This window comes from Cibotium barometz, chromosome 3, assembly GCF_041138505.1.
Source record: "Cibotium barometz isolate CiBa-2024 chromosome 3, ASM4113850v1, whole genome shotgun sequence".
NCBI lineage: Eukaryota > Viridiplantae > Streptophyta > Polypodiopsida > Cyatheales > Cibotiaceae > Cibotium > Cibotium barometz.
The window spans coordinates 24,291,504-24,308,909 of NC_141048.1; the positions used below are offsets into that span (position 1 = coordinate 24,291,504).

General features: G+C 45.9%; 1 protein-coding gene across 11 annotated transcripts in view; it reads left to right on the forward strand.

Moving 5' to 3' along the window:
- LOC147639861 (uncharacterized) overlaps positions 1 to 17,406 on the forward strand; it is a 168,933-nt gene that overhangs the window by 129,523 nt on the left and 22,004 nt on the right. For 4 of the 11 annotated variants that reach the window (XM_086774757.1, XM_086774766.1, XM_086774810.1 and 1 more), the window contains 3 exons: positions 3,176 to 3,524; positions 16,622 to 16,906; positions 16,988 to 17,071. The exons of 1 other annotated variant lie outside the window; for it this stretch is intronic. In XM_086774757.1, coding sequence (XP_086630883.1) covers positions 3,176 to 3,524; positions 16,622 to 16,906; positions 16,988 to 17,071 — 718 coding nt within the window. Of the gene's footprint in view, positions 1 to 3,175; positions 3,525 to 16,621; positions 16,907 to 16,987; positions 17,072 to 17,406 lie in introns of those variants that run through there. 6 more of the 11 variants (XM_086774803.1, XM_086774780.1, XM_086774795.1 and 3 more) reach the window with 6 other exon arrangements.

A 17,406-nucleotide genomic window follows, 5' to 3' on the forward strand; every position in this document is an offset into this window, starting at 1 on the left:
CACAAATGTTAGACTCTAGCTTTATGCCCAACCACCATACAACCACCAAAACGGTAAACTCATGTATGAAAAGACCATATAACTGTATGCATGAAACTGCACCAAAGGAGTGACTGAAAGCTTGATGCCCTTGTCGATGGGGCACTCCATATGCAGGGCAGCCAACTCTATTTTGGCACTAGCAGCATCTTGTCCATATTTCCCTTGTCTTGTTCACAATGAAGATTGTGCATATGTGATGTTCTTGTGCCCTTATGATCATCCTTGGAAACCAGGCCAGCTTCTGCATCAAGGTAAACCCTAGACTAAGCATGTCCATAGATATTTTGCATCGAGATAGTGGCAAGCTGAAGCAAGTTTTCTTGATGAAATTGTCACCTGGCTAGATTCCGTCCAATCCATGCCTAGAAGGTTATTTGAGGTTAATGATTTTCACAGCCATCGGTAGGTGGTCAAGAAATCTTTGCTGGTGCTGCTGTGGTGGCAATGACAAGGGCAGACGTAAGCAAGCTGCTCTCTGCACTGGAGGCTCCTGGTCTCCCACCACGACTCTCTCTGCTCACCACCTTAGTGTCAGCTTCTTCTGAGCATTGCCTGCTATAATTCTTCTTGAAGCAAGACTCTGGAAGTAGGGGCGGAGAAATAGGGTGGCAAGGAGTAGAAGGGCTAGGGGTTGAGACTGGTACAGCAACGGTGGGTGGCATAAGGCGACGAGCTTGGGCAGTGGGGAAGAAAGGCGAGGAAGATAGTTGAATGAGTAGATAGGTGATACAGCGATGCGTGGCTAAGGCAAAGTGGATAAGATGGGTGCCAGCCTAGGGGAAGCAATTTGGGCGCCTGGCAGAAACCAGGTGTGGCGCGAATTTTGGGCAGTAGCCAAGGAATAGCGCCGAGCAACGGTGTGAAGTGCACCGATAATGCAGGTGAACCCACGTGGTCGACCGTTGGGCCACGAGCAAGAGAACTGAACCAAAGGCCTGAGAGCAAGCGCAGATGCGAAAGGAGCCTGAGGGCGCACAAGGGTGCCAACAGTACATGCAGGCGTCAATGAAGACACAGCAATGGCACACGGTTGGTGCACATAAAGGACCAATTTTGCATCCAAGCAATAACATAATCCATTATGCTTTGGATGGGATAAGGATACCATGGTCAGATAACTTGTTGCGTGCTAGACCACGCCAAACCTTGGCATGGGGAATGTCCCTCTTCCAATGATGATGGAACCTCCTTTAAGATTTTCTCATCTATATCTGTTTATGGAGAAAAATGACTTCCATTGTAGAATCTGAACCTGTGAAGAACATAGTGGAGCCTAAATCAAGGGATGGTGAGCAACTAACTGAGATGAAGAGTCTGCGCCCTGGGACTCCAAAGGATGTGCTTTTCTGCTAGGAGTCCAACAAGGACGTGCTCCCTTAGGAACAAAAGATGGTCCTGCTGCATTAGGAGCCAATGAGGGTCTCACTCCATTAGGAGTCAATGGTGGTCCTACACCATTAGGAGCCAATGAAGGTCCTGCTCCAGTGGGAGATCCATCCTGCTCTGTCTGTTGAGAGGACCGAACCTCATGCAGTTGTGGTACTTTCATCCCTAACCAAATTCCAGCCCTGTTTGGCTTTTGGGAGGGTGAGGGTTCATTTCTTTCTAGGATTGTTCTTTTTTGCGAAACACTCTTTGGCGGAGTGCTCATAAAGTCTACAGATGCGGCACTGATCCGATTTGCCTGCAATATCCATCCTTTGTTTGAATAATGAGCCATCTGGATGCTGGAGCATAAAATGACCTTCGTGAATGTTGTAGTTTGAGACAGTGACCATAACATGAGGCACCCCATCTGGTGGCCTCGATTTCTTTTTTTCCAGAAAATAGACTTCTATGAAGTAAGATAGAATCATACGAAAGGGAGGCCTCAGAAAAAGTAGGGAGATCTCAGCCAATCGGGGGCATTATGCCACCATAAGAGTCCCGTAGAGAAAAGAATATGCCACGGTCCCAGTGTCTTATAAAACAGTTGCTCTTTGATTTCACAGCTCTAGAAGATCCTTGTATACGGGCCCAAGTGGCCATCAGATTGTGAACAATCTCACTCCATATGCTGCAGATACATTGGGTATCTTAAATCTGAGTTCCCTCAATGGCCTCTGAACATCTGGGCCTTCCAAATATGCCATGCCGCAATACTAGCAATAATCTCCCAGACAGTGTCAATATGCAGTGGAGGCGATGTATATCTTGACCAGGGGATGTCCTGTAGTAGGCATCTCTGTGCTATGCCCCCATGGACAAGAATACCCAGGTCCAAGCCCTTACTCTCAAAGAGAATCTGGGGTCCAGACTGAGTCAACCATGCAACAGAACCCCAAGTAACATAGACAGGGCCAATACTCAGCCTGCCCAAAAGCTGAGCCATAGAAACCCAAATTCTCTATGCACCTCTGCACTCCCATAAGCAATGAAATACTGTCTCCAATGGAGCTGGGCATCTAGGGCAAGATGGGTCCACCCCAAAGATGGATTTCCACTGGTTGGTGGGCAGCCCACCATGTAAAAACAACCAAAAAAGTAGGAAATCTGGCTCCTCTTATATGAGTGCCATAGCCTCTGCCAAAATCTCCTCTGAAGGTGGGGTGTAATACCATATGTCTCCTAGTGAGTCCTCATAGTGGGGAATTTCTAGCTCTGACCAAGCATCAACAACCTGGCACTGCGCACTGTGTAACTGAAAAAAGGTATACACTTCATGCGGTCAGATGCATCAATCCACTCCCACTCTACAGGGTCCCAACGTAAGTCTCTGATGGGACATCCACCGTAAAGCCAAAGGCACCACGAGTCAGTGATTATCCCTGGGGAAGGGTCAATATACCACCGGTTCAGCCTAGGCAAAAAGGTGCATCAAGTACAGCGCACACATCTCCCAAGATCAGCCTAGGCAAAGACTCCCAAACTTTCTGTTGTGCCATGTCCCTCTGAGGAGAGTGAGCCTCTGCAGATAACAAGCTGCAGTAAAAGTCAGAGGCAATCCTCTTAACCATGTTAGGCTCCGAGTGAAGCACTCCCTGAACATCCTCTGCAGCTGTCTAACACATTCTCTATTGAGAGAGGGACCAAGGGCTGAGAAGAAGTACCTGTTGTATCTGCCTCTGAAACTAATAATCTCTACGATTCTCAGGTTACTTCAAAATTTGCAAAAGCTGCTGCTTCAGAACAATAATATTGAAGATGGACCATTGCTGGAGGAGATCATTAGCACCCCTGCAGGATCTAAAACTCCTGTGGGTTTCAATGAAAGGGACCAGATGGGTACAGGTGGCTCTGCTTTACCAGTCGTGGATAACGAGAGAGATAGTTGTGCTACTTCAATGTCATACATGGCAAATTTTCACCAGAAAAGTTGTTTTTACGTACTCGAAGTTCTACAGCTTGATAGGAATTCGATCAGCGACATCACATCCCTGAAAATTCAGAAAGCTTCTCCAAAGCTTAGGCTACTTTCATTGAAAAGCAATGCCATATCTAAGGTACCCTCCCTAGTAGTTACTGTTATACATAATTGAAGTCGTTCATATTTATGCCCTAAGTAGAGAATTTGAAGTGTACTCACAAATTTGACAAAGATATCCTAACCCTCTTCCTATTACCATTTTATGCATATGAAGTTTTAAATTTGTGTAGTTATATTCTCAAACATAATACAAGGATCCCAAAATACAGAAAAATCTGCTATGATCTGAGCTCGCGCTGCTGAACCAACCTGCCGCCTTCTTCTCTGCCCCCGCCCACCCCTTCTGCTCCCGCCTCTTCCCCCCACCATCTGCTCCCGCCTCTGTCCCATCTGTTGCTCCCGCCTCTGCCCTCTTCTGCTCCTGCCTGCCCCTTCTGCTCCTGCCTCTGCCCCAGCTGCTCCCACCTTGCGCCCACCACTGCTCCCACCTTGTCCCCTGCCTCCACGCCCGCCTCCTGCTGCTCCCGCCGTCTCCCCCATCCTCCTCCCGCCCTTGCTGCCCCCCCCCACCTCCTTCTCTGCCCTCTGCCTCTCCATTCGCCTCTGCTGCACCTGCCTTGCCCCCTGCCCCCATCCCCGCCTCCTCACCTGCCTTGCTTCCACCCCCCACTGTTTCATCTTCCTTGCTCTCACCCGCCTCTTCCTCCCCACCCCGCCTCTTTCCTTCAGCAGCGTTCTTTCATTTTGATTTGAGTCGGCCACCCATTGTCGATTGGTTCTATGGCTTCTGCCACAGCCAATCTTTCGTCACCCCCACAAGCCGGGAGAATCATCAATTTTTCGCAAGACGAGCTCCTCTCTCTTCAGCACAACATTGACATTGAGGTCCAAACCACCCTTGTTGCGAGGGTTTATGGCTCCCACGTTCGTGGGCCCGTTGTTGTGACGTGTGCGGTCTAGCCGGGAACACACTGGGTGTCTGGCTGTGAGAGTTACATCCAAAATCCCAGTAAAGAAACACAACATATAATTCTTCAAGGAGCAAAGAACAGAAAATTCATCCCCTAAAATGTGTCCCAAAATCCAACAGCAACAAAGATACAGAATAAACCTTCTAAAGAAATCGTGACTACTGAATGGATCCTCCTGAGACCCCACAATAACCAGAAAAACATTCAACCTCTGTAGTACAGGTCACTCTAGAAGGCACCCAACCAGATATGCATCCTGGATTAGCTTACAATTTTTGTCAGCATTCAGTGAAAGTAATCACTTATCTCCTTCATCCTACATGAGGGCCAAGTTGAGACTGAAGCTGGCGTTCCTCTCGCAAGCTGGCAGAGCGAGAGTCCAGAGTTTGAGGCTTTCTCCCAGATCCATCGGCCAACAACTTGTTTGAGCCCCAGTAGCAGTTCTTCCCCACACACAAGGTTACCTCCCCTCGGGCTACTTTCAATCGTCAGCGTGAAGAGTGTATGACTGCAGCTGCTCAATAGATTGAAATTGTTTGACCCCACATGGCGATGCTCTTCTCCTGTAGCAATCAAAGAGAGACAATGAGCTGGAGTAACAGTGCATATGAGCGATACACGACCATGCCCACTTAAGGAAGACTGTAACAATCTGGTCAATTTTGAATCTCTGTATGGTACATGTGCTGCTTTTCCATCTGTTAATTTAGATATGACAGTTCCCAACGTCAATAAGCTCTTGTTGATGTAAGATCCTTCTTTGCGTCGCAGCCCTGTAGTTTCAGTCTTGGAGCTCTCAGAGCCTGCTAGGTCAATGAGATTCAGCTGGGAAAGGGTCCCTTCTTTGTATATCTGCTGCTGCACACCCACCGCTATCTTCTGTACATTTTCTGCAGCAGCAGCCGCCTCCTTTTTTCTGGTTCCCTGCAGCGTCTCTCCCCCACTGATAAGCACCGCCTCCTGGATATCCAGAATTTCCCGCAGATAAGGCGGGGATTTCCTCTTTTGCAGCAAAATTTCTGGGTTTTCCCATTTTGGAATTACACGCCCTCCATTTTCCTTGTATTTTTCAAAGAGTTGATAAGCATCAACACTTAAGGCTCTTTACACCTCATTCTTCCCAAGGGGCTGTTCCCACACAAAGCATCCCAAGCTCGACAATATTGTATAGTCTCCCTTCTGACAGCTTGTTTAGGGTCATCCAGTGCATCCATAAAGCTCGTAAAACCCGACTCTCCGAAGAGGAAATACACGTGCATATGGTAGCCCTACAACTGCACCTGGATTTGTATTTTATGGCCTCACTTCCATGGTTTCACACCATAGACGTGCCATAGCACGACATCCACCCCCTCTAAACCTGCACATCCTCCGGTATGTGCCACCAAGTTGCTATGTAGGCTAATCTTCTTCAAATCTATACTGATTTGAATGTCACCCTCATCTTCATCAAATTTTGACACGTTATCTTCAGCTTCTTCATCCTCTGAATCCACATTCTCATCCAAATCATTCTCTAGATCAGCCTCCCTTTTCTTGGCTTCTTCCAACTTCTTTCGTAGCTCTATTTCTGTTTGCTTCTTGTCAGCAAGGGCACTTCCAACAAGCAAATCTGTTTCAAGTCCGCTCCTTGTGATTTCCCCATGTATCTGTCTGCCCTGCTCCAATTCTCTTAAGCTACCACATGCCATCAATATAGAGGAAAAAATGAATGTGTTTGGTTTTATGCCCTCCTCCTGCATTGTTTCAAAGAGTTCTAGGACACGAAAACTAGGCCCTTGCTGCGCATACCCTGCAATCAATGCACCCCAAGTCACAACATCTTGATTCTCTGCCCGCTCAAAAACCACACATGCCTCCTCTAGGCTTCCACATTTTGTATACATGTGGATAATGGTATTCTGGATGTCTGAATCTATGTCGTATCCATACTTAATGACTTGATCATGTATTATCTGACCTTGCTCTACCATACCTAAGCTTCCAGAGGCTTTCAACACACACAGAAAACTGACTCTGTCTGGCAGTATGCCCTTCAGTTGCATCTTCATGAAGAGCTCAAGGGGAAACTTTCCATCTGCATGTTGGGCATACCCTGAGATCAATGCCACCCAAGATACAGCATCTTTGTTTAATAGGTTGTCAAACACAGTATGTGCCTCCTCCATAATCCCACATTTGGCATACATATCAACAAGGCAGTTGCCAAGGAAATCATCCAATTCCAACCCTAGGCTTATTATCTGATCATGTATCAACATGCCTTGTCCTACAGCTTTGACACTACCACATACTTTCAAAACACACAGAAATGTGGCTTTATCTGGCCATACGCCCTCTTGATGCATAGTCTCAAAGAGTTGTATGGCAAGAAGGCCATGGCCATGCTGAGCATAGCCGGCAATCAGCACCCCCCATGACACATAATTCCGATGCCGAAGCGTAGCAAAAACTCTGTGGGCCTCCACTAGGCATCCATATTTAGCATACATGTCAATCAAGGTGCTCCCAACAAGCACATCAGAATCAAGGCCAAAGCTAACTATCTGATAATGTATGAGCCTCCCAGGCTCAACTGCTCTGATGCCAATACAAGCTTGAGAAAATTCTGCATGGGCTGAGATGATGGCATTCCACGTGTAAACAGTTGGGTTTGCCACTTGGGAGAACACTTGATTGGCCTCTGTTAGGCTCCCACAAGAGGCAAAAAGGCGTATGAGATGGTCTGCCAAAGCTGCAACTGTGTTGAGGCTATAGATGACCATGAGGGAATACAAGTTTCTGCCTGTTGCTAGATCTTTCCTTCTACTGCATGTCTGCAGAAGGCCATATATGGTTTCCCTTGACGATGACGACGACGACGACGACGACGATGATGATGATGATGATGATAATGAAGGCCCTTGTGTTTCCATGAAATTTGAAGCTTTACGTGTACCTTGGAAGGGTTCCTGCTTATACAGCAGGATGGCCATGCCTCCGCCAGATCCAAAGAACCGACCATATCTTGACAGACCCACAGAGCAGAGCAGAGCAGGCACAGGAAGGAGAAGAGGGAGAGAGAAGGCCCCAGCCCTTGGCCTCTTGCACTTGTGCATCCATTTGCACTCTAGGAGTGGATCTAGATCCAAATGCTTGTGCATGGTTTGCTGGCTCCTCCTGAAAAGCAGAACTCGACCACGCTGGACCAGCACATGCATCAAGGGCACTAACAAAGGTGACCAGATCTGGCATCAATCCATGCAACATCATGAGATCAAACAGGAAAAGTGCATGACTACCTTTCCCACATTGAGCATATATAGCAATCATAGCAGTCCAAGAGACGGAATCATGGTGAGACATGCTGTTAGATTCTCTTTGAGCATACTCTAGCTGCCCACAATTTGTTGAAGACTTCATTGGCTTCCAACAAACTACCACACGCATCAAACATGCGGATAAGGTAGCTCCCCACATATGCATTTGACTGCAACCTACCCCTGGTCATAAAGGCATGCACTTCCCTTTCCACCGATGCCCTGTACTGCTTCAAATCACCATGAGCTTCTTTTCAAAGACTTTAACTGGTTGCAGCCATTAACTGGCACATAGTTTATTCATGTATTACAAATGAGCATTCCATGTGTACATATAATGCCATCATATATGGCTTTCCTGAACAACGAGTAGAGCTTTAATCTCCATGTTCATACACTCAATTCTACAGCATTCTGCATTGGCATTCCTTTTATCCTTCTGATGTTTTGGGCTTTCTCTATGTCAAACCATTCATCCAGATCATCATTGCATACATTTAGCTCTGCTTTTCAAAGAGTTTCTTTCAGATATCCTGACAATCAGAGTACAAAGAAGTGTCCACCTTTCCGGCATTCATGAGTTCTTGAGCATTCTATCTGTTTTGCAACTTGTAGGGAAGACCTCAAGTCAATACAAGCTCCTCACCTTCCTCAGCTATCAGAAAGGTCGAGTGTCGTAAGCCCTTGAAGTGGCAAGAATGGATCAAGTCATTGCAAGCTCCTCTCCTTCCTCAGCTTTCGAGAAGGATGAGTGTCACAAGCCCTTGTTGCCATTCTACAGTTCTAAGAGAGAACTACAAGTCTATACAAGCTCCTTGCCACCCCCTTCTCCTGAGGTGAACAAGTGTCATAAGCCCTTGTAATCCTTCTTCTTCCCTAATAGTTTTATTATGGAAGACTACAAGTCCTATAAGCTCCTGGCTCTCTCTTTTCGAGAAATGCATCAGTGTCATAGGCCCCTATAGCCTTCTTTGCTTTGTCTGCCATTATTTTTACCTCCTTTGCATCCTTGTCATGCTTTAGAAGTTCTCCAAGCAGCTAAGATATAGCATCATTATAGTATATTTCCTTCATTTTTTTGTACCTGCCTTTCAGAAAGCCCTGATTGTGTATCTATTTGCTCTAATTTTCCTCAAGCATCATCTTGATTTGTATGTCATCTTGCATGTATCCATACATTCCAGATATCATATCGTTTTTCATCCAGCATTCAAATCAGATAACATTACCTTTGTTTTCCCACTTCACCCAGCCTTCTTTCGACTACCTGTTGCTGTTGCATGTAGAGCACAAACGCCTGAAACATCTGCATGGTGTTGACGTTCGGACGAAATCCTTGCTGCTCCTGTTGATTGCCCATGATTCCCCTTCTACTCTCACCCCAGCTGTTTCACGTCGGGTTCACCAAAGCTGTCGTGACGTGTGCGGTCTAGCCGGGAACACACTGGGTGTCTGGCTGTGAGAGTTACATCCAAAATCCCAGTAAAGAAACACAACATATAATTCTTCAAGGAGCAAAGAACAGAAAATTCATCCCCTAAAATGTGTCCCAAAATCCAACAGCAACAAAGATACAGAATAAACCTTCTAAAGAAATCGTGACTACTGAATGGATCCTCCTGAGACCCCACAATAACCAGAAAAACATTCAACCTCTGTAGTACAGGTCACTCTAGAAGGCACCCAACCAGATATGCATCCTGGATTAGCTTACAATTTTTGTCAGCATTCAGTGAAAGTAATCACTTATCTCCTTCATCCTACATGAGGGCCAAGTTGAGACTGAAGCTGGCGTTCCTCTCGCAAGCTGGCAGAGCGAGAGTCCAGAGTTTGAGGCTTTCTCCCAGATCCATCGGCCAACAACTTGTTTGAGCCCCAGTAGCAGTTCTTCCCCACACACAAGGTTACCTCCCCTCGGGCTACTTTCAATCGTCAGCGTGAAGAGTGTATGACTGCAGCTGCTCAATAGATTGAAATTGTTTGACCCCACATGGCGATGCTCTTCTCCTGTAGCAATCAAAGAGAGACAATGAGCTGGAGTAACAGTGCATATGAGCGATACACGACCATGCCCACTTAAGGAAGACTGTAACAATCTGGTCAATTTTGAATCTCTGTATGGTACATGTGCTGCTTTTCCATCTGTTAATTTAGATATGACAGTTCCCAACGTCAATAAGCTCTTGTTGATGTAAGATCCTTCTTTGCGTCGCAGCCCTGTAGTTTCAGTCTTGGAGCTCTCAGAGCCTGCTAGGTCAATGAGATTCAGCTGGGAAAGGGTCCCTTCTTTGTATATCTGCTGCTGCACACCCACCGCTATCTTCTGTACATTTTCTGCAGCAGCAGCCGCCTCCTTTTTTCTGGTTCCCTGCAGCGTCTCTCCCCCACTGATAAGCACCGCCTCCTGGATATCCAGAATTTCCCGCAGATAAGGCGGGGATTTCCTCTTTTGCAGCAAAATTTCTGGGTTTTCCCATTTTGGAATTACACGCCCTCCATTTTCCTTGTATTTTTCAAAGAGTTGATAAGCATCAACACTTAAGGCTCTTTACACCTCATTCTTCCCAAGGGGCTGTTCCCACACAAAGCATCCCAAGCTCGACAATATTGTATAGTCTCCCTTCTGACAGCTTGTTTAGGGTCATCCAGTGCATCCATAAAGCTCTTAAAACCCGACTCTCCGAAGAGGAAATACACGTGCATATGGTAGCCCTACAACTGCACCTGGATTTGTATTTTATGGCCTCACTTCCATGGTTTCACACCATAGACGTGCCATAGCACGACACCGTGAATGGCTTCTAGCAACTCTACCTTAGGAGCTGATTGTGCACTTCCAGGATACTCATTTTCTTGGTCGAGGCTTCTTCCGGGATACTCATTTTCTCTCATTCTCCAGAAGCCACTTCTCAGGTTTTCGCTGGCAGCCCCTTTCCTTTGTCCCTAGGAAGATTTTCTTCTTTCAATACCAAGTGGGCTCTAATCCAGTGCAGAGGATCAGCACCTTACCTCGGTCTCACTGTGGTTCCCTACTCTTCCTTGGTCTTATTCAAAGCTCTTAGCTTCCATAGGGGCATCCTTTAGAGGTACCGGCCCTTCCCGGCTCTCCCACCTTAGCTTTTGCGGCTGCTGTTACCGCCACTTCTGATGGCGTATCCCAGGTCTTTGTGCTTGTTCCTGATCCATCGATTGCTGATGACCACATCATGCTTCAGAGACCTAACAACTCTCGTTTCTGCCAAAGGATGGAGATTGCAAGAAAAACGGACCAATGTCGGATTTGTCGTCGACAGGGCCACATTGTTAGAGATTGTCCTAGAATGAGAGGCCATGCTAGGAGGCAGCATGGTCCTACCCATCAGATGCCTTCTGCAGTTTCCTAGACTTCAGTTGCCCCTACGCCCCAACAGACCACAAAGTGTTGGGTTGTCGCTAGAGATGGCAGGCGCCCTCGGACCCCTGTACCTGCCCCTTTACTCGCACCCCTAGTGGAGTACCCCAACCCTTATGCAGCTCTTACCTCATAGGATGTTGATCCTTCTTTGGAGGATGAGACTGTGTAGGCATAGGATTTGGATCCCTTTCAGGAGAATGTTGCATTACAGTTACTAGATGATTGCACTCTCTAAGATGACGTTGCGCAGTCGCACTGTCATGGTACCTCTCCAGTTTTGAGGACCAGCCCTGGCTTTTCCCCGCAGTGGGAACGAGAGGTAAGGTTTTCATCGTGAGATTTTTCCTCCCTTACCTATGCGAGACGTACCTCCGTCTCTAAAGGGGGTCCTTCGTCGACCACAAGATGTGGTCGTTCCTACTCCGAGTCCTTAAGAGGATTGTCTCATGGAACATTAAGGGTCTTGGGGGCTTTTCCACATTGGTGGAAACAAATTGTCAAAACTCAGCTTCATTGTGCAGTTTCAGGTGGACCTATGGATGTATTGCTCTTGCAAGAGCATAAACTGGATGCTAGTCAGTGTGGAATACAGGCAAGCTTCTCTCAGGACACACCTTTTGGTCACCAGTTATTGGTACCAAAGGTGGTGTCTGTATCTCTATTTCAGCTTTGGTCTTGCCTTGCATCATTGGACATGGTGTTGTTTTGCCTGTGAGAGCGTTGTGGATCCTTCTTATGCAAGGTACTACACGCATTGGTATTCTCAACCTCTCCTCGACCTCTATGCTCCTAACCATAGAGGATTATTGGTGGGGATTTTAGCATGGTTGAGATGCCAATGGATAAAAGAGGTGGACATGAGGGCTTGGTGCATCCTCTTGAGAGAGCATCTTGGGAGAGGTTTATACTCTCCATTCATGGCAGATATTGTTGGCACGAGGATGACATTTCGAGGAGACCATCCACTCTTCTTTATTCATGGTCTAATAGGAGAAGGGATGCAGGATGTATTTATGCACGTTTGGACCAATTTTATGTGGATGATTGCATGACAAATGGGGACATACTTTTATTGCTTTGCAGGCACCTCTAAATCAGATCATTGCCCAGTGGTTTTATGCATTAGAGATCCAAGTCGCCATGGATCAACACCCCATGTACGCATCCTTGATCAGTTGTTCTCAGATGCAGAGCTATCATGTCGCATGCTTGATATTTGGAGATCTCATGGTTTCTCGCACGCCTCACAAAGCAGGCATGGCCTTTGCTCTCTGTGATATTACCGACTTTTATCACACATTTGCCTTTTCTAAGAGGCAAGAGGCCTTAGATTTAGAAAGGGCTATTAGACGTAGACTGGCTATCTTACAAAAAGACCATGAGAAACATCCTCATTCTCAATGGGTTGCAGATTCTTTATGTATTGTTAGGGCAGAGCTTCATGCCTCTCTTGAGTAGCATGCGGAGTGCTGTTACCATGCCCAAGAATCCTTTTGGACCCAGATGGGTGGTAGATGCAACAAACATTGCTTTGCTACTCACGGCCTATCTCATGCCAGAGATAGTATCAAGCAGTTGTTGCAGGATTCACCTGGCACTCTTTATTCAGATCCTCTTATGGTTAGACAGATTGCCATTGATTTCTATCGCCAGCTTCTTAGTGCCAAGCCTCACTCTGACTTGAGACACAGGGCACATAGGAAGGTTTGGAATGCATTGCCACATTTGATTATTGAGGAGATGTGTGCCATTCTCGATGCCTCTTTTTCTCTGTAGGAGTTCAGTCATGTTGTTCATGCCTTACCTCATCGTAATTGTCTAAGGGAGGATGGCCTCTCCTCTGGTTTTTTCATTACTTTTTGGGATGAGGTTGGGGTTGAGATCACATCAGCTCTCTAGGAGATGTGGGACATAGCTTCTATGCCTTCTTCTCTCACTGAGCGGCTTATCTATCTTATCCCAAAGAGTGGGGATAACACATTGATTGGCCAGTGGAGACCTACCACCTTACTTGGGACTGCATATAAGATTCTTGCTAAGGTAGTGAGCATTAGATTGCAGCCAATTTTGCAAGTTGTCATTCATGATACTCATAATGGATTCTTATCCGGAAGGATCATCTTTGATAACATTTTCTCATTTTGGGAGGCCGTGGAATGGGCCAAAGCGAGTAATCATTCTGCTGTTGGATTTTCAAAAGGCCTATGATAGAGTGAATTGGGACTTCCTTGAGGGTACTTTTAGCCATATAGGTTTCTCTCAGAGATGGATCAAGGGAATTTCATGCATGTATCGTGACAGCCACAGTATTGTGCTCGCTTGCAGTGATATAGGAGAGCGGTTTAGATCTCTCGCTCAATACGGCAGGGATGCCCTTTAGCCCCATTATTATATATCATAGTTGCAAAGGCGATGAGCATCTTCCTCCGCTCCCTATTGGTATTTCTGGATTCAGGTTGCCTTTTCGTAGTCAAGAGGAACTGGTTGACTCTGACTTAGTTAATGACTCTGACTTAGTTAATGACACAACCATGTTCTTGGAGGCTTCACACACATACTTATGTTCCTTCTGGGTAGCACTGGAAGTGTTTTGTTTGGCAGCAACAGCACTCATTAATTGGCACAAATCTGTTGGTTTTTGGATTAGTGACTAATCGAGAGTTGCTTGGGGTGCAGCGCTTGGGTTTTACTTGGATCAGTAGAGGATGCACTGCTAGTTCATTGGAGCTCCAGGAGATAAGATTTAGCCTCCAGAGCTTTGGTGGCTAATCAAGTATTGTTTGCCTCGGCTTGGTTTATTGCCTCTTGTTGGTGCTGCTCTCGTGCGTGCATTGGTTATTTGCGAAGATTGTTTGCCTCGGCTTGCTTTATTGCCTCTTGTTGGTGCTTCTCTCGTGCGTGCATTGGTTATTTGCGAAGATTGATCCACAATTTTCTTTGGTCAGGTTTGGATGGCACCAAAGATACTCACGCTAGGGTAGCTTGGCTCACAGTTATTCAGCCCAGACGAGAAGGGGGGCTGAATACTATTGATCCAGATGTTCAGTGCAGGGTGTTGCTCTGCAAACTTGTGGTCAGAGGTTTCCTACGCATTGAGCCTTGTAAGGATTTTCTTATTGCAGCCATTGTCAGAGCATGGAGAAGCATGAGACCATTTTTGCGACAAAGGCTTCCTAGGTCTTTGGATGAGGCTGACCGACAACCTATTATGTGGAACGAGCTCATCAAGGATGAGGCCGTTAGGCCACTCGGTGCATCTCATTACTTGCAGTGGTCAAGATGGGAGAGATACGCATACACAGTTCTTGCTTGGAAGACCTTTAAGAGCCTTCGAGTGGATCGGACAGCTACATCCATTCAACATCTTAGGGGCTCTCTCATACGTATTGATCATATTGATGCAGCTATTCCACATGAGTGGCTCTCTGGGACCTTTCATGGATACTATCATCCGAGTTGGCTGCGAGTCTTTTCGAGGATAGGCATATCTCTGCTGGTCATTGCTCTCCCAGGTCAGGAGGCTACAAATTGCATCATCTATTCTATCATGCCTAGAGGGAGATTGAGGAGATGTAGCATGGAGGGGATCATCCCAGATACTAGGCTTAGTCCAATGAGGATTGTTGGTCGTTTGGGGAAGCATTGGTTCATTAATCCTTCTCCTCAGATAGTGACTCATGGCTCTTGGTGTTTGTGGCAATATGGTGGTAGTCATATCAGATATCTTCAGTGGGATCTAGGAGAGTGGGAGTGGATTGATGCCTTCGATCCATTGAAAAGCCTTTCCTTTTTCAGTTTCACAGTCCAGAATGCCAGGCTTCTCCTCACTCGACAGATGCATAGGATCCCTACTCTCAGGCCTCATTGGGAGAGTTATGATATCTCTCCAATGATACAGCGCAGATATTGGCATAGGCTTTGGCATTCATACAGAAGGAGCCAGATCTCTCATTTCTTTTGGCTATTTTTACATGGTGGTCTCCCCACCAATCTGGGGAGATCAGTTTTCGGTGTAGCAACTACTTGCCCGAGATGTGCGGCAGATTCTAAGACTGTGCCCCATTGTTTATGGAGACACGGCACTGCACAACATATTTGGGATTCTATAGCCCAACTTATGGGCGAATTGAGTGGCCGCGTCATGCATGAGACTTGGGGGGTAGTTGCTTGGCTTTCCTAGTCTAGTCCGTAGCTTTTCTATGAGGGATGTGGTACAGACTCTGCTATTTTCATTTGTAGAGGTATTGCAGGATGTCCCTCACTCCGATTATAAACCATGCCCAACATGGTTTATTGCAGGCTGTCCCTCACTCCGATTACACACTCCCCAGACAGAGGATTGACACTAGTTGGGAGATTGTTGCAAGTATTACAGCATGGCTGATCTTGAGAGCTAGATGCATGGAGGCTATTGAGAGTGTCCAGATTTTTAGTGCATTAGTACTATATGGGGTGATATCATCCATACTCTCATGACTACTTGGACTCGTATTCAGGGGTCCTCTCGTTCCGCGCAGGCAAAGCACGTTATAGTTGTGCAGGAGTGGGACCATGGCATTTTCTTTTCCTCTAGTTCCACAGGTCTCTCATGGCATCATGATGCTTCTCAATGGTTTAAATCACCTTACAGATTGGGGTGATTCTATTCTATTCCGGGTTATAGCGTGATTGTTGTATGTTTTTTTTTTTCATACTTAATAGAAGTCTCTTTCTTGAAAAAAAAATCATAACACAAGGCGCGCGCGCACGCGTGTCTGTGCACGCGCCCCTGCATCTTCTCTTGGCTTGTCCTACCACCTGATATTTCATGGCTCGTTTGACAAGTCTTCTCCATGCCCGGTTTCCTAGCCTTTCCTTTGGCAGGCACTTTTGGTTGGTTGGTTGGTAGATATCCCTCTACTCCGATTATGCTCTCTTTTTTTCGTGGTGCCGTTATTGGGCCTTATGGAGTTTATATAATGCCCGCGACACTCAGTTGTTTGGGCACACTTCGGTGGATGTCTTCACCTTTTTCAAATTCTCCTTGCTCCAGTCGCTCCAAGATGCCCACTTTCTTGGAGACCTTTCCACAGCCCAATTGGACGTGTTTTATCACTGTTTCTAGTTTTCCATAGTAGCTACTCAATCTTGGAGCAGCTATGAATGTACATTGCATTTATAATGAAACAGTGGTTTTCACCAACAAAAAAAAAAAGTGTGCACGTGCACGCGTGCGTGCATGTGTGCCCATGTGTGTACATACATACATACATGCATGCATGCACGCATACATATAAATATATACGTACATATTTTCATGCATGCATACATACATACATATACACAAACAGACCAACATACACACACACACATATATATGACATGCTCATGGAAAATAAATCTTACTTTTTGAACTCAACAAGGAGTGGTTGACCTTGACTTTAGACTATAAGCATTATTTACATAACAGTGACTTCATGATATTATTCTAAGTTTCTGACTGTATTCACTATTTTACATATCATTCCAGATTGATGGATTAAGCGGTCTTCTCTTTCTACAAAAACTGTTTTTGGATCATAATTGTATCAGGGAGATAGAACCTTGCTCTTTTGAGGACCTTCCCAGCTTGGAAGAGTTGCACTTAAGCAACAATGTGATAAAATCTGCACGGAATTTGGGGGGTCTTTCATCGCTGAAAACACTAAACCTTGCATCAAATTATATAACATCTAATCGCCTCGGTGGATTCCCAAGCATTAAAGAGTTAACGGCTCTTAGTAGGCTCCAGAATCTTACATTGTTGGAGAACCCGGTGATTATTTATCAGACATCCTTCTTTTCTTTTGCTAGATTCCTTGGGAAGACAAATAATCAATCTGATTTTATGTTTCAGATATGCCGACAGCCGCATTACAGATGTGCGGTAATCAGCAAATTGGGGCAGTTGACTTGTCTTGATTGTGACAAAGTAACAGAGGTATAACTAATCCATTGGAATGCCATGCATTTCACCTGATGATAATTATTCTGCTGATTTGATCATCTTGTTGTGGAGGGCATAAAGGAAATCAATGCCAACAATCTTGAACTATCTGCCTGTGTATAATCTTCTATCTTAAGTACATACCACTGTGAAACATAGTGATTGAAAACATGAACAAAGGTGAGAACTGTACTCCAATTTTCTTCTGTTGCAACCGACAAGAGAAAGTGATGACAGAGAGTAGAAGCAAGTATGCAAATATGGCAAATATGAAGAGAGGTGATGATGCGTTGCAGCCGGCAAGAGAAAGAGAGCAATGCGAGAAGGAT